The 18,233-nt window shown below is 36.3% G+C and overlaps 1 protein-coding gene across 1 annotated transcript; it reads left to right on the plus strand.

The window, feature by feature from the left end:
- The first annotated feature begins 2,376 nt into the window (after window positions 1–2,376).
- Window positions 2,377–17,511, plus strand: C3H18orf21 (chromosome 3 C18orf21 homolog). The gene is made up of 5 exons (XM_001367985.4): window positions 2,377–2,611; window positions 2,823–2,845; window positions 8,909–9,108; window positions 12,393–12,607; window positions 15,783–17,511. Exons 1-5 carry the CDS (start codon window positions 2,538–2,540, stop codon window positions 15,934–15,936), a joined length of 666 nt encoding a protein of 221 aa, XP_001368022.1. The 5' UTR covers window positions 2,377–2,537; the 3' UTR covers window positions 15,937–17,511.
- The last annotated feature ends 722 nt before the right edge of the window (window positions 17,512–18,233 follow it).

Here is an 18,233-nt window from a genome sequence, read left to right on the forward strand (position 1 = left end):
AAATTTAAATCATTTTAAATACTCCTAGAACTGATTTGTATATGCAAAATCATTTACTAAATCAATGTCTTTCAGTACTTGTTTTGAAAGAACATAAGCATCTCAAACATCTCAGAGGAATGTCATGATATTTTCAAATTCTCAAAACAATTTCATCTGACTTTAATTTCAAAAATAAATATGTGCTAGACAGCATATTTTAGAGAAGGGTGTGTAATAATATCAAAGCGTAGGGTGTCATTATTCCCAAAAGGTGAGAAATCCCTTTGATAAATATTTGATGGGATAAAGAAGATGGAAAGAGAGGGAGAGTCTAGAAATTCAAATGAGAAGATAATTTATTTTAAACCATCTGTGGAAACTTCACCTTTTAGGAAAGTTTATGCAAATAACTAGGGAAATTAGATTTCAATATTTCCCAATATAAATAAGAATATTCACAGATTTATTTCTCATATAGGTCCATCAAAATGACTGCATGACAGTTATTAGAACTTTAGGTCCAAGATATAGTCTCACTGGAATAAATCTTCCTTTGTTTCATTTTCAAAAAAGATATATTTTTATTTTCTTTTGACTCTGTGGGTATGTGTGTGTGAAAGGGGACTCTCTAACCAATAACTTCATATTTGGTTTGACAAGTGTTTTAACAGGGCTATCTTCTTATTGTGGTAGCACAAGTCTCAAATGACTATGAAATTATTAACTATCCCAGGTTCGTTGTGGGTGATTTAGGACCTAAAGATTACCTATCTTTGGGCAGCTAGGTGACTCATTGAATTGTGAGACAAGTCTAGAGAGGGGCAGTCCTGGGTTCAACTATGAACTCTGACTCTTAATAGCTGTGTCACTCTGGGCAAGTCACTTAACCTCCATTGCATAGCCTTTTACCATTCTTCTGCCTTAGATTCAATATGTACTATTGATTCTAAGATAGAATGCAAAGTTTTTGTTTCCTTGTGTTTTAAATAAAAAGGAATAAAGTTTAGGTAAAGAGTTAATGATGAGTACCTTCTAGGAAGATGAAGTTAGAGTGAAAATGGCTTTTGAAGTCTCCTTGAAGAGGAAGCATTCATCAGTCCTTCTTAATTCTAGTATCTTCTCTTAACAATTTCCTATTTATCCTGAATATTGCTTGCCTAGTATATTTTTGTTTCCATGTTACTTACTTGTGAGCTCCTTGAGAGCAAGGATTGAATTTTGCCACTTTTTATATCCCCAGAGCTTAGCACAATGTCCAAATAGTAGGCATTACTTACATAATAGGCACACATCAGTAAAAGTTTATTAAGGTGGGTAGCAGAAACCATTGAATAAGAGAATGCATGTGCCAGAACCCTTCTCCTCTCCATGAATTATTTTCCCCTTTCTATGAATTAACTATAATACTTTCCTCTTGATTACTATTTATCCTCTAGACAGCTTGTGGTTGACGCTTCCATCAGATTGTGAGCTTCTGAGGCCAAGGATTGTTTTGCCTCTCTTTTTATCCCTAGCACTTGACACAGTGCCACATACATAGTGGATGCTTAATAAATGTTTATTGAATTCTTGCTATTCAGTCACATTCAACTCATGACTCCGTTTGGTGGTTTCTTGGCAAAGATACCAGAACAGTTTGCCATTTCCTCCTCCAGCTCATCTTCCAGATGAAGAAACTTGAGGCAAACAGTTTTAAGTGACTTGCCCAGTCACACAGCTAAGTGTCAAAGGTCAGGTTGAAGTCAAGTCTTTCCGACTCTAGCCGCTATATCGCCTAATTCGTAGGGCTTATTTATCTTATATTTTGGGAAGCAGTGTGGTATGCTGGAAAAGGAAACTGCATCTGGATCAGGATTCCTCACCAGTAAAAATGAAGAGGTTGACCTAGGTGACTTAGGGAGAGTACTTTTCAAAGATAAGCCTGGACTGTGACTTGGGTTGAAGTTCTAGCTCTGTTAATAAGCTGTTTGACCTTGGGCATGTCAATTAATATGAGTCTTAATTTCTATACATCCGAAAAAAAGGAAACTATGCCGGCTGGGTCGAAGTCAATCATTATTTGGAGCCAGTTCCTGGGGTGCCGTCTTAGCTGTGCACAGTAGGTCTAAAGCGTTATCCTGCTAACTAAGTTCATCTCTCCGAAGGCTCCAGTAGGCAGGGGCAGTTCCCCGACCCCACCTCCGGCCCTATCAGGGCCTGGGCTAACGAGGGATCTGCGGGGAAAAGATTGAAAATAAAGGTTCCCGCCGGCCCCTGGTGACCTCCAGCAACACTTTTACCAGAGATACCACTAGAAAATGAGAGCGCCGGCGTCCCAGGGGGCGGAGATAAGGCATGAAAGGCTCTATGCACAGCCAGGGACGAGTCTCCGCCCCTAGTATGCGCGTGCGCCTTAATTCTTCCACACTAAGGAGCCGGAACTTTCCGCCTCAAGCAGTTGCTTCCGGACGCCGCATTCCGGAAGTGAGTGCGTAGAGGGAGATTCGATTTCCTTTTTCCACCTTTGACCACTGTGGAACTGGTTTTGCGCTTGTTCCGTGGCGGCGGGATCGATCATGAAGAAGCATTTTCTCAAGGTGGCTGCTGAGAAGCTTACGGAAACCTGCCCGGGCCAGGCCCGGTATCTCCTGTAAGGGAAAAGGAGGCCGACTTCTGGGAGGGAAATGTGGTTGAAAGGCTTGTGGGAGGTGGAGTGGAAAGGAAGGGGCGTAGAGAGCATGCGCAATGAGCCTAGGCGGGGCGGGGCTCGAAAACTGACAATTCTGCTCTCCCCTGCCCCTATGCTTCTCTCCAATTCAAATAGTAAACTTTTTTTTCTTTTTCTCTCCTTTTTTATGAAGTTGGATGTACAGTTCCTCGCTTGGTGAGTATACGGGAGAAGGCAAGCAGGGGTGTGGGTATTGTACAACACTTTCAAGTCGATTATGGATCCCAACATTTCAATGAAGATGTTGTCTTCATTCCTACAGATGAGAAAACAAAAGCCCAAGTATATTATTAACCTTTTACCCAAATATATAGGCCAAGCTGCTTGGGTGATGCAGTGGGCAGAGCCCTGGGTCTAGAGTCAAGAAGATGAGTTCAAATCTAGCTCCAGACACTTGATAGTTATATGACCCTGGGCAAGTCATTTAACCTCTGTCTTCCTTATCTTCCTCAATTGTAAAATAGGGATAAAATAATAAAAAGGATTGTTGTAAGGATAAAATGAGATAATAATTATAAAGTGCTTAGCATGGTACCTGACACATAGCTAAATATAAACGTTAGCATTTCTCATTACTAGCAGTGTGACTGAGGGAATCATTTATCCGCTGCTTCTGTTTCCTCACCTGTAAAATAGGGAATAATAGCACCTATCTCCCAGGGTTGTAAGGATCAAATGAGATAATAAAATGCTTAGCACAGTGACTGTCACAGAATAAAGGCTACATAAATGTTAGCTGTCATTATTGGCAAGTGTTCTCCCACTTTAAAGATTTTGAGGGTTGCCTGGGGCAAGAGGAGATTAAGCTGGGGCAACTAGGTGTATAATGCACCAGGCCTCAAGTCTAGAAGACTTGGGTTGGAATCTGGTCTCATACACTAACTAGCTGTGTGACCCTGGGCAAGTAACTTAAACCCAGTTGCCTAACCCTTACTGATCTTCTTCCTTAGAATGGAAGGAAAGAGGTTTTTTTTTTGTTTTTTTTTTAATGATTAAACTACTTGCCTGAGCCAGTATGTGACAGAATCAGGACTGGAACCGAAATCCAGGAGACTTAAGTCACATAATCTATACATTAATTTATTTAGCAAATAAGACTTAACAAAGTTCAGTTAAAAAAAAAACATTTAATATACCTGTAAAATACAAGGACGGGTGCTAGGCCCTTAGGGAGATAACAAAAATAAGATAAGCTATTTAATTTTAAGAAGTTTGGGGTTTAGTGGAAGATAAGATATATGCAGCTAACTATAGAAAGTACAATATTGCAAGTACTGAAGAGAGGTATGAATTAATGAGGAAAGACTTAATGGTTTGGATTTTAAAATATATTTTACATGTAATAAGACAGCTATTTATTGAAGGGAAGCCTTTAGTAAATTTTTGTAACCACATTTGAACGTTTGTATACATAACATGTAATATTTTTTAAATGGCAGTTTGCCTTTCTAATTATGGTTTACTGTTTAAATTGATTTGCATATCCTGAACTTTCCAAAGTGTAACAAGGAAAGAAAACCTAGGGGCAGTTGAGTAGAATTGAGAAGCCAATTTTTTAGTTGGTTATGGTTTTTTCCCCTTTTGAAGTAATCTGTCTGCAGAAGATAACCAGTTTTCATAAGTGCTATCAACCTGAATAAAAGCACCTGGCAATATACCTCCAGGATGAAGAGCTTTTCTAATAAAATCAAACTGTAGATCCAAATGAGGCATCAGTGGTTTAGTGGTTTTAAAAAACAAAGCATTCAAACACAGAATTTCAAGTCAGAGAACCTGGTATTGCAACTTGGATCTAGTACTTAATGTGTATGATGTTTAAACTGTGACTTTTGTTTTTTCATTTGTAAATAAGGGGAATAAGGCTAAGTCATTTCTAAGATCTCTTCCAGCTCTGAATCTTGTGTTTGGTACGTAATACAAAGATTATCATTCCTACTGTTTTTAAAATGCTTATTTTACAAACCCTAGTGGAACAGAGATATACCAGATTAGAGCTCATAAACCAACCATCTGTGGATGGCAATGATGTTGTTCACCTCCAGTTATGTTCTGAAGACAAATAAGAATGATCTAGGTTTATATTCTTTTAATTTCTCAGAATATCAATATGGATCTTCCTGATCAAGTGTGTCATGGGTACTTGTCATTGGAATGCAAGTCTACTGTTATAACAGGCTGTGTTTCCTAATATGGTCTTATGAATTATCAGCAAAATACATTAGATTGCTAGGTCCCTAAACTAATTAGTGTATGTGAATTCCTTTTTTCTCCCACTTCCTTCATGATAAATGTTCTTACCCAAACACCTAGAACTATAATTATTTGCTTTTGGAATGTTTCACCTCATTGAGAAACTGTTGACAAATTTATTTACTCAAATAGAATAACTATTGGCTAGGACTTAACTGTGATTATGGTTCTTCCTTTCTTAGACCATCTTGTAGCTCTTGTTTTCTACAATAATTTTTCTTAGATTTGTATGTAAGAGTGCTATGATGATCTTTTTTTTTTTTTTGTATCTCATGTATGGGTTAATTTCTAGTCTTTAATCTTAGCAACATTTTTGTACTTACTTCATCCCCAGCTACCAGGTGTGTTATCTGCATAGTAGGTTCATTTATTTAGCTATCTGCAGTCTTCTGCTCCATCCTTAACTAAATTTTATGTTTGAAGTAATTCCTAATGGCAATTATCCTGAATAATGTCTGAATTCACAATTAATGTTAACACTCTAATGTTACAGTAACCACAGTTTCCTCATTTTAGAAATGAGGATGCTAATTTTTGCACTATACTTACTCTTTCACTTGATTGTTATGATACATAATGAAGAAATCTTCATCTAAGAAAACCCAGGAACCAAAGGACAGAACATTCTGGAGAGCATTTGGGTGAAGATCAGTGAAAGCAGAGGCAGGAGCAAATTTGTCTTCTCCCTAAACTACAAACCACCTAATCAAAAGGAGATAGGTGAAGCAGATCCCAAACATGGTATGGTAGTGATGGGAAACTTCAATTATTCAAATATTTCCCAGAGCTATCTCACTCTTAAAAAGTAGACTTTGGCTTGGTTAATAGTGATTTCAGTCTTCAGAAGGTAAAGGCAATAATGAGGGAAATTAGTGTTCTGGACTTGATTCTCCCCAACAAGGAGAAATTTGCGACAGTGGCTTGAAGTTGCAGAGAAGCAGATTTTGATTCAAAGTAAAACTTTCCAATAGTTCAGAGCTCTCCCAAAGTGGAATAGATTGCTGTGGGAGGCAGTAGATTACCCTCATGTGATATCTTCAGGCTTATTGTAGAAGGGATTCTTGTTCAAGTTCAAATTAGACTAGGTAGCCTCTCAGTTCCCTTCCAATCCTGGGATTCTGATGAATAATTATGGATTTTTTTGTCCTTTAATATAAAACATCTTAGCATGTTTCAGTGATGTACAATATATTTTTTAAAATCTATTTTGTAAAAAGCAGTTTTGTCATCCAAAAGCAGCATATAGTATATTTGATAGGACTTTCTCCTCAGTTCAACTCTATAGGACCAACGCCATAAGTGACAATGTGATTTTTCTAAGGTTGTTTAGAATTATTTTTTCTCCCAGTTAAATATTTTTATGCTCTCAAAGAAAATTTTTCATTTTTTTTGTACTGAAAAATACTATTGAAGTAAATTCAGTCATTCATTATATTTGCTTTTCCCTTTTTCACAATGTTCCAGGACCTAATAATTCTTAAGATTTAAAGAGGAAGTAGGGCCGAGAGAACAGGGCTTAAAGGCCATATGTAGTCCACCCTCTGATTTTTCAGATGGAAGAAGTGACTTGCTCAGAGTCCTGCAGGAAATAAATGGCAGAGCCAGGATGATTTGAGTTCAAGTCCTCTAACCCCAAATTTGGTGAGATCCCTTTGAATTCCCAGCTTTATATCTGCTAGCATATTATTCTATTCTCATATGGTCTGGTAGGAGAAAAAAAGTAAGATGCAAGTGAACATAACTGTGAATTTTGAAAATCTTATTTGTGACAATGTGATTGGGTACCTCAGACAAATGCAGTAGTACCTCATTAACTGGTTTTTCACTACAGCTGATTCTCACTGATAGGAGGAACTGGTTGCTGGGATGTAATGATGGAAACATTGGAAGGCAGTAACCATTATTCCTAGAGATTTTTTTTTTTTAAACCCTTACCTTCTGTCTTGGAGTCAATACTGTGTATTGGCTCCAAGGCAGAAGAGTGGTAAGGGCTAGGCAATGGGGGTCAAGTGACTTGCCCAGGGTCATACAGCTGGGAAGTGTCTGAGGCCAGATTTGAACCTAGGACCTGCTGTCTCTAGGCCTAGCTCTCAATCCACTGAGCTACCCAGCTGCCCCCATTCCAAGAGATTTTGATGAGAAGAAATGTAGGTATTACTAATAATTTAGTTAAATTTTACATAGCACCTACTGTGTGTCAAACCAGTGCTAAGCACTTTACAGATATTATATGATCCTAAAACAACCAAGTAGAATGCTATTATTAGCCCCATTTTAAAGTTGAGGAAATGAGGCAGTGTTAAGTGATTTGCTCAAGGTCACTCATCTAATAAGTGTTTGAGGTAGAATTTTAATCTAGATCTTCATGATTCCTATCCACTGTGTTATGAAATCACTATTATACTTTGGTACAAAATCATTATTACCGGAATAAGATAGGGGAAGAGAGATATGTTTAAGTTTATTTTTCCTTTCAGTTCTCTCTCTCCATATACCTCCTAACACATCCATTGAGAAGGCAAGAAAGATAAAACTATTATTACAATTATGCATAGTCATGGAAAACATTTTCACCATAGCTTTGTCTGAAACAAAAATGAAAGAAAGGGTAGAAAAAAGGCTTGAGACCATCAACCTACTGTCTATAGGAGAATAACCTGTTTCTTAAAGTTTTGTGGAGATGTGGTTGATTGTTATGTTGATCAGAGTTCCTAAGTCTTTCAAAGGTTGATTGACTGACTTTACAGCATTCCTTTTACTGTGCAGATTGTTCTGATTCTGCTCATTTGGCTCTGCTTCAATTCACATAAATTTTTTGAGGTTTCTCTGAAACCATCTTCATTATTGCTTAAAGCACAACAGAATTCTATCACATTCATATAACTACAACTTATTCAGCCATTCTTCAGTTGATGGGCATCTCCCCAGTTTCTTGGCTGTTATAAATATTTATGTATGATTGTGTGATCTCTTTGAATAGACAGCAGTTCTTAAAAAGGTCTGGACCTTTTAGTGGACTGGAAATTCCATATCATTCAACAATGTCAAAAATGTCAAAGACCAAAAGAGAAACTCACAGAAACCTTGGACTCAACTGTGGTACAATTTCATTTCTGGGTACCACAATTTAAGAAGGTCATTGATGAGCTGAATAGTGTCTAGAGAAGGACATTCAAAATTTGAAGAGCTTTGATTCCTTGTCAAATGAGAATCAGTTAAAGCAAATGAGGATGTTATTCTGGAGAAGACTCCCAGGGTCCTGATAGGTTTCTTCCAGCATTCAAAGGGCCAGGATGTGGAAGCCCAAGTTGGTAGAACCAAGAGGTAAATTTTCCCCAGGTAGAAGGGAAAATTTTCTAACAATTAGATTTCTAATAAGAGTTTCTTGAAAGATGGCAGATTCCCCCTCCCTGGACATGTTGAGGCTGAATGCCCATTTGTCATATATATTATATATAATCAGGATTCCCTTAGTGTGAGCTAGACAAGATGACCACTAAAGTCCCTTCCAACTCTCAAATTCTGTGATTTGGACCTTATAGCCAAGAGCCATTACTTTATATTTCCCCTGTGACTGAATGTACTCCTGGTTTTGAACATTAGAAGAAAGTGTGAAATTAGTGTGAAGGATGTCTTAAAGTAAAGCACAAATCTGTAAAGGCATAATGACAAAAACAAGGTACTTCCTCTACATTACTGAAACAGCATGTAAATTGTCATCTTATGTTTCAACTTCATTGCCCCTGACTTTTGTAAGACCAGATTTTCATTCATTGCATTCCTTAAAAGCGTAAGTGTAATACCTGCAATTCTTTATTGGTTATATTACCTATTGATAAGCCTTAGATAAATAGTTTTGTTGGAATATACCAATTCATATTTATAGTATTGAATAAAAATTCTTCATAAGTAATATTAGAGGTGATTTTAGCTAAGTCTTAAAACCTGCTTCATCTTTTACAATTTTAGGTGAAAATACAGTTTCAGAAGGCCAGTGTCCATATTGTTACCAGTTTCTGGTGCTGGATAAATACAGAGTTCGCCTCAAGCCAAAGCCAAAACTAACACCAAAAGTAAAGAAAGTTCTTAATCGAGAATCGAAAAATTGTAGACTCAATTTTAAAGAAGCAAAGATTCTTAAAAAGTACAATGACTCCAGAAGCATTCTGGTAAGATTTTAATCTGTTTGACTAAAAAGTATCTTTTTTTTAACATAAATATTTTTCTAAAGGAAATATTTGCTTATTGAAGAATCTTTTTATTTAGACTTACTCTGTTTCATTATGATTGTCAAACTATAGAAGATAAAAATACTTTTTTCCCTAAGACTGACTTTACCACAAACATCAGAATTATATTTTAATTAAGACTTAAGCATCAAACAAAAAAGCTGAACGATTCTCATTTATCCAGAGTAGTTTTTTTATTTTATAATTCCAAATTATCTAAAGTCAAGCATTCTGAACGCTAAAAAACAAATTAAAAACAAAGCAACAGAATAATTACTAGGACTTGAGTAGTCATCAAATTTTTTTCACATATGTCCACTCATACTTTTAGTTTCCACTTAATTTATTTTTCAGTTTGTCTTCCTTTTCCTGTGAACAGTAACACCTTAATTATATAGGTCTCTGAATTTTTCTGTATTTTTAGTTTCCATTGTGTGGAATGTATATATGTTATCTTTTTTCCATAAAAGGGGAATAAATAAGTAGATAAAGTTGTTTTGACATTTCTATTCTCAGCTTAATAGTTTGTTTACTTACTAGGGAGCTCCCAATACAAAAGGTATGGTATTTAACCTGAACTAATAATAACCACATTAGATTGGTACCCAGGATGCAATGCAGGACCCTTTATATTTTTATAAACTATAAAGTTTTAAACTCTGGCACTTTATGTTAAGTCCCATGTATCACAGAGGCTCAAACCCTTCAGGTGCAATTTTCACACTTTGCCTACACATATAAATATCTTGTCCTGCCTCTGTCAAGAGGACAAGTTACATAGAACTGGTTTCAGACACTCTCCAGAAAATTGTAAAACCAAGCAAAAGGAAACAGCCAAATCTAGCAAAGAGTGTTTATTACAGTTTCTTGTCAACTCCTTTGAAATAATTATATTGAGACAGAATCAGAGGATTTCCTTTCCTAGAAATAAGGAAACTAAGTTGCATAGAGGAAAAAATAGGGGACAAGGTAGATTTTTGAAAGGTTCTATGCTGTAGTGGAGAGAGCACTGGGCTCAGAACCAGGAAAACTTGGGTCTCTGGTTCCACTTAAGGTGTGCAGGTTATTTAATCTGTCAGTGTTTTAGGTACCTTTCTGACTCTTAAGTTGTAAAGCATTTTAGGAGTAAAAATTCCCTATCTTTTAAGGTAGATTTTAATACCATCTTCTATTTTATTTTTACCTAAATGTTATCCAAAAATAGTTATAAAGTAGTACTTTAAAAGTAAAATTGAGAAACTTATTTATGACTTCCCTTTCTCTGAGAACTGCTAACAAAATACATCGTTAGTTTTGTTTCCCTTTAACCTTAAAGTTCTATAAACGCTAGCAAAATTAAAAAATATATATGGAGGATAAGAATTGTTTTAACATGTTCATAGAATTAGAGCTAGGAGAGATCTTAGTGGTCATCATCTAGTCATCCCTTTTATATATAAGTAAACTGAAGCTCAATCAATTTAAGCAGTTTGCTAAAGATCATGCAAGGATTTCAACCCATTCCTTCATACTCTAAACAAAGAACTTTCCCCTTACGAAAAAAATAATATTTTTCTTAAATAGCTCCGGATTCCTAAGCTTTCTGAGTTACTGTGTGAGCTTTTAATTATTTGTCCATGTCCACATCAGTGGTCATTTCTTGATGCTGTCTTGTCCACATATAGCAGCCCCTGCCATCCCACCCTCCTTCTAAGGCCACTGTTATTTTACTGCAACACCTCATTTTATGAGCCTCAATGTGGGAGTATTGCAGGCCTTTTTTGTGAATAGAGTCAGGAAGGCATGAGTTCAAATTATGCCCCAATACAAACTATATGATCTTGGGCAAGTCATTTAATCTCACAGCCTCAGTTACCTCCGCTGCAAAATGGAGATAGTAGACACCTTAGGATTTTATAAGACAACATATAACATATCTTATAAATCTTAAAATGCCATGTAAATGTTTGTTATTCTTTTTTTTCCTTATTTTTGGTGGTCTTCTATATGGTATGGTGCAACAAAGTATTCAGTTTAACTAGCATTTTATTAAGCTCCTGCTATATACGACCACAGTGCTGTGTTCTATGTTGGCTGAGGAAGCACTGGAAGAACTTGGTAGTTGGTTGAAAAAACAAGTCATCAGAGTAATGGGCACAGGTCAGGGAACTCTGGATAATAAAGCCCTACCTGCCACCAGTGATCCAGGCAAATTGCCCTGGACCACAGATCTCTCAGCTATAAGTATAGATTTGGACCAGACAGTTTCTAAGGTCTTCTTTAGCTCTAACCATCTGTGGTGCTATGAGAAGGATTGTCACAGCAAGTCCTAGCTAACATGCTAATATCGCTATAAGATTCTGGGCTACATATGCCATTCCTTGTTTACTTCTTCCAGTAGGACTGTCTTTAAACCTTCATACATTTATTTAAAAATATTGACTGAACCTCTGTCGTGTGACCTTTGTATCAAAAGCCTTTCCAGGCAACATGTCACTCAGCTTCAGCTATGAGTGTATATTTTTTTAGAGAATAATTTTTGTATTGTTCTGCTTCATAACGTACTTCCTTAGTAAAATTTAGCATTTTTTAAACATTCTCTAGAGAATTTTCTTAAATGATGTCATTATATTTGCAAAGGACATTTCAGAAGTTAGATTTGTATGTCCTTGTCTTTGGCTTAAATAGTAAATTTCTTTTACTAGTTACTTGAAGACTAATGGAATTTGGGGCATCCTAAAGCTAGGTCCAAAAGAATAAATAGCACTTTTTTATCTTGAAAGAGCAATAATTCATATAGGTGACAACACTGACTCTTCACAGTTAATAAAGAAAATCTTGGAATCATAAACTGTTAGAGCAGAACAAAAAAAATTCACTGAGTTGATTTTTTTCCCCATGGGTTTTGAAAAAGGGAAACAAAACTCAAATCTTTTATGTAATAGGTTGAAGTGGGTTGTTCCAGAGAAAATTATTCCATTCTGAGTGAATGGAATTGACTTAAGAGACTGAATCATAATTCTTTATTTTGCAGAATAGCAAATAGTGGCAGAGAACAGGTAATTACCTAAATAATTTGTGTTGTCTTATTACGTAAATCTTTTTTATTTGATCTTACCTAATAGTGAATGAGTAAAGACAACTTAAGGAACCATCTTATTAAGTGGTAATACTTCATTGTTGGGTAACTAATTTAGAATGTAATTTGTAAATAACAGTCCTTATGTATCTTTTCCTCTTTGTAGTTGGTTACCTGTAAAGCATGCAACAAAACAGTGAGATATGATGGTAAAAGCAGAAGCTTCTTGGAAGAAATGAAAAATAGTCTTAGCACTCCCAAGATTAAGCCTGGCATGAAGACACCAGACATAAAATCTTCAGGATCTACAAAGAAAAAGAAGAAATCCTTCAGTAGTAATAAATCCAGTTCCAAAGACAATAGTCCAGCATTAATTTTCAGGTACCTGATAATTTTTTTTGAAGTGCCAATATTAAATCTCTTAATGGATTTAGCAGATAGTTTAGCCCCACAGGGCTTCTCAAAGAAATCTCAACTTTTTACTTTTAACAAAAGGGAAGATGGGAAGGAAATTTTTTATGTTGATGTTTTCAAACCTGGGGAACAAATTAAAATCTCACTCCCTCTTCATGGTGCATTGAAGTGGTAATGGCATAAAATATGTGTACTGCCCCTGAAATCACTTGATTAAGAATTAGAGTGTCTGACATCATTATTGTGAGTAACAGACCTAATGAATAAAATCCAAGTTCCTTATTCTAGCTTTTAAATTCCCATTCAGCAAACACTTCTAATATGCTTTCTTGTTGATAGACACTGTTACATGTAAGATCTTCCACATGCTGGCTCGGACTCTTTCCCATCATTGCTCCTGTGATAGTCCACTCTCTAGTCAGCCTAAACCATTTGCCAGTCCTGAGCACATTGCATATTTTCTCTGCTCCTTGTCTGTCCACACTGTGGTGGGTGGCATGGCTTAGTGGTAGGATAGGCCCCCAGCTCTAAATTCATAACTTCCAAGCTGATGAGGAAAATGATCCAGAATATGATCCAAAGAAAGATCCATACTCAGCCGAGTGCAAGCAGCAGTGAGCTGTGGCCTTGAGGATTATTGCACTGTCCCAACCTAAACAACTAGTAGTTACTTACAGCCTTGTGTTTTGTTTTTTCTTGGTAGAATCAAGTAAACAATTTTTTTTTTAATATTAAAACCCTTACTTTCCATGTATTGGCTCTGAGGCAGAAGAGTGGTAAGGGCTAGGCAATGGGGGTCAAGTGACTTGCCCAGGGTCACACAGTTCAAGTAAACAATTTTTGTTAAAAAAAAGGAAAAAAAGAAAAAATGAATGTTTAAGAACCAGTTCAAAATATAGGTTCATTCTACCTAGCATTTTAATATAATTTCTGCCGGATATGTAGAATGCAGTGAATCCCCTAATGCATGCCCATTGCTACATAGTTTGGTTCTTGTAAAGTCTTTTGTCTTGTAGCTATTAGACTACAGCTGTGAAAATTATCCAAACTGTTAAATTTGAGACCAATATTGATTTAGGAAGAAAAATCCTTCTGAAGAACCAACCAAAGTATTTTTTCAGCCCAGTAATTTAATGAGTTTAAGTCTGCTTGCACTAGGTGTGCCTCTATTACTTTGTTAGAGAAATGCAGTGACTTGTACTAAGTAGGAGTCAAAGCATTTTGAAGTTTGATTTTAGAAGAGACTAGTAAGACCACATCTAATGTTCATAACTATTTGTTTATATGTGGATTTTTACAAAGAAACTTAGTCATCCTATTAAGGTTATTGTTTACCACTTGGGTGTGAATAAAACCTACTATTTCCAGAAAAAAAATAGTCACAACTTCCCTGGACCTTAGTTTTCTCATCTGTGAAATGAGAGAGTGAAAATATATATGACCTCTGTGGTCCCCTCCAACTCTGGACATATGATCCTGTGCTTGAGAAAGCTTTCCTTCACCCATTTCCCACATATTAATTTGGAAATTTTTAATGTTCCATTAGTAGCATTGACATATCCAGAGAACTTGAGAAATGCCCCAGCATATGTTAGGTAGGCTCCATCTTGTGAACTTATGGGAGGACATGGACAAAAGTCTTGCAGGATGGGCAGACACAGATGGGTTATAATCTTTATCAAGGGAAGGATTACTCACATTAATGAAATTGCAGATCTATTTAGAGCTTGAAGATTATATCCAGCTCACACACCATTTTTCTCCCCAAAACTTTCCCTAATTCCTACCTTATATTTCAAAACTCTCCCCATAGCATAAGTGGATCCAGCATATGACCTGGGCTTGAGTTCAAATTTGGCCTGAGACAGATGATTCATGTGACCCAGGGCAAGTCACTTGTCTTCTGTTTGCCTTTCCTCTGCTGTAAAATGAAGAAATATTATCGTTGTGAGGAATAAATGAGATATTTGTAAAGGTGTTTAGCCCAGTGCCTGACCGAGAGTGCATGCTGTAAGAATGCTCATGCCCTTCCCCTTGTCCCAGCCGCCACCACAGACATACCTCCTGAGCTTGTTCCAATCTCTTCCCCACAAGCATCTAAGCACATGACAGTAACCTAAGGACCTGGGAACAGGTAGAGGCTCTGTTAGGAGACAGGATGCCATGTACCTATGTCAGGTGACGTGTCAGAGGCACTCCTACACAGAGACACATGCATGCAGACACAAAGACTCGGATACAGTTCTGAGGGCCATAAAAGTGATTCATTGACAAGCACCCCTATGTGCACTGTTAGTTATAATTCCCAACACACTGGATATTAGTAGGATCCTGAACAAAGAAAGAGAAACAATGTGGTTTCAAGGTTGTAGTCAAGGATTCTCTTTCCATGTTGGCATCGTCCTATTTTCAAAGGAGAAACCTCCTGAAGCACGCTATTTACACCAGCCAGGATGCCCTTTGAAGTGTCCTAAAGTAGCTGTGAGGGTCACCTGAACAGGTGAGATGGTTAAGATCCAAAAGAAGAAAAAAGATCATTTCCTTGCTAAGTAAGATGACAACCTGTCTCTCTGATATAATCATTGCTAGAATGCTAAATATAGAATATCCAAAACACTTAGTGCAATATGGTTGAAAACTTCACTAAAACCTATATAAGAAATTATTGACAGAAAACCTAAAAAAATAGCAAACCTCCTATTGCCCATAGACAGACCTATGGCGTATTTGCAATTGCTGTAAGCTGAGCAGAAGATAGCCTCAAAAAAAAAACAAAAACTTGTGGATTTTGTTTTGTTTTGTTTTTAATTTTTCATAGAATTTATTTCCAGGTATCTCAGCTTCTTTCCCTCCTCCCCCTACCACTAAAGGCATCATCTGGCAAATAGATATGTATGTATAGATTACATCTTTAGTGTTTCCACTTATCAGTTCATTCTCTGGAGGTGACAGTCACAAGCTGTTGCTATATATAATATACTCTTGGTTCTACTCATTTCACTCTTCTTTATCTCTCCAAGATTTTTTAAAAATTAATATGTCCATTGTTTCTTACAATGCAAGAAGATAGTTTTTTAAAAGGAAAAAATTGTTACTCTTTGTCCTATAGGAACTTATATTTTGCTTGTTTTTGTTTTTTCAGAACACCTACATCAGGACAGTCAACACCCAGTTCCTCCTCAAAGAGTCTCAATAAAATGAAGCGTCATTTGTCTCAGCTGAAAATGCTGCTCAATAGTGAAGAAAGCCAAAAAACTCCATCAAAGGATTTCCGAAATTTCTTGTCCTCACTCTGAGCAATGAATTTGGTGATGAACATTAATAGTTGTTGATTTTGGAGCAGTTGCTGAAAGAGGAAAGACTGATTTTTCCTGACAGTTTTAGGTTTTCTGGATATCTGTAGCAAAAAATTATCTTTGACATCCTTTTCCGTACTTATTAACTGATGCTCCTGGACTGCCCGGCACATAGAAGGAACTTAAATATTTGGCCAGTTGTGCTAGGCCACCCTGGGAAGGATAACACCATGGAAATGATACAGAAATCTTTTCCAGCTTACCATATGGTTTTTACAAGGTGCAGATTAGATAATCTATGAGATCACATTCTAACATTAATGTTTTACATACTTAACATGTGGCAAGATGGTGGTGTATTTATTTTTTAAAGGTGATACAAAATCAGTTTAATCATTTACATACTTTTTTTCTGAAGAAAATTAGTATCTACTACCAAAATGTTTACTGAGTCTTAAGCAATTCTAAGGATTAGATTCATCTTTACTCATTCATTTTACTACATCATTGGTTTGTACTGAAAACCTTTTTTTTTGTTTTTAAAAATTTTAATGAATTAGAAAATATTGGATTAAAGGAGGACATATAAGTTATTCTTAGTTGCTCAGAGTAGTTTCTATTAGCTACATGTATGTATAAGCCCATTTGTATTCAATAGTTTCATTAAGCTATATTTGCAAATTTCCCACCCACCTTTCACTGAACAAGGAGCAACAAAACAAACCCAAAAAATGTTTTTTAATGAAAATCTTGACATTTATTTGGTCTTACTATAGTATAGTGGTAGTCTCTCGTTAACCGAGGATGACGATTGTCTTTGTGCGTTTTCATCTATGGTGTATAGATGAGTGTGCGCAGACACTTGTGCATGAAGGAGATTTAAGTGGAAAAGTCGATGCACAGAGACAGTCCCACTCTCAGAATATGATCTAACAAGTCTTGACACTTTAACCATCATTTTGTGAAGGAAAAAAGCCACTAAAAATCTCTAATACAAGTGTAGTTTAAAAAGACAGAATCACTGATCTCACATCTTCTCCCATTGACCACAACTGAGTGATAAGACTTGTCTGTAGACTTCAGAAAAATAGTATTCACAGGTCTTCAAGAGAGTTCTGCAAAAACAGAATCCTACTGAGCAAATGGGGGAAAGTCTGAGATACATATAATGGATGGTTCAGGTCTGAGTCTAATCTTATTCATCACATCAAAAAATAATTGTAGAATAGCAAAGACTGGAACTTGGAAGGGAAAGAGAAAAGGAGGAGAAATATGTTATCTCTTATCTCTTCTTGTTAAGGATAGAAATACCGTCTGCACATTCTCCTTTAGAGAGAGATGTAAATACATACAACTTGTAGTCACATCTGTCTCCCCAATCCTAGTTTATTCTTGGAAAAATGTTTCGCCTAAGAAGATACTTTAATTTGTTTCAGGGGAAACAATTTAAAAATTATTTCATAACATAATATAGTAGCTTCAGTTTGTTTTTTTCCAGTAAAATTTTATCCTAAGTTAAAATGGTACTGAAGCTTTCTTCAGATTATTTAAATGATTAAACTGCTTTGGATTATGTACTGCTTTCTTATAGTTCAAAATCTCTATGCTTTTTATCATTCAAAGTTTTTTCTATATCAGGAATTAACAGCCTTTCAAAAGGGAAAGGGGGTTCCCAAGATTGGCTTTGCCTGCAATCAAATTCTTACAAGCTTGAGGAGATATTTGCACCCAGCTTCTGAGGTTGATGGCTGATTCTCTTACTCTCAAGATGGAAAAAGTGGCAGTAGATTGTGAAGACTTCCACAGTTGCAGATAAGATTATCATGCTTGCCGAATTTTCTCCCCCTCTGGAGAAAAAGAAATTGTATGATAAGGCAGAAAGACTTATATAGATAATTATGCAGAGAAATATGAAAATGGTATACTAGAACTCTGCTAAGGGATTGTGTTCATATGGTACAAAAGGTGGGATGTGGCAAGAGGGGAATAATCCCTGAACCCTCTTTAGTTTTTCTTGAACCCAGAGGTCAAATCATCAGAACCAGCCAATACTAGGCAAACCCAACCCTCTAAGATAGAAGAGTATCTCAAAAATGAATCGGGAGAATGTGAATCATGTAACCATGAAAAAATATTCTAAATTAAATAAAATCTTCAAAAAAAAAATGAATCAGGACAGCTGGGTGGCTCAGTAGATTGAGAACCAGGCCCAGAGACAGGAGGTCCTGATTTCAAATATGGCCTCAAATACTTCCCTGCTGTGTGATCCTGGGTAAGTCACTTCACCCCTCTTTGCC

This window comes from Monodelphis domestica, chromosome 3 (assembly GCF_027887165.1).
Source record: "Monodelphis domestica isolate mMonDom1 chromosome 3, mMonDom1.pri, whole genome shotgun sequence".
Classification (NCBI taxonomy): domain Eukaryota; kingdom Metazoa; phylum Chordata; class Mammalia; order Didelphimorphia; family Didelphidae; genus Monodelphis; species Monodelphis domestica.

Excerpts from the sequence above, each read along its gene's own strand:
- C3H18orf21 (XM_001367985.4), top strand. The coding sequence starts at position 2,538 with ATGAAGAAGCATTTTCTCAAGGTGGCTGCTGAGAAGCTTACGGAAACC. Across the intron at positions 2,846-8,908 it reads GATGTACAGTTCCTCGCTTG|GTGAAAATACAGTTTCAGAA; the intron begins GTGAGTATACGG and ends TTACAATTTTAG. Across the intron at positions 12,608-15,782 it reads AGTCCAGCATTAATTTTCAG|AACACCTACATCAGGACAGT; the intron begins GTACCTGATAAT and ends TTGTTTTTTCAG.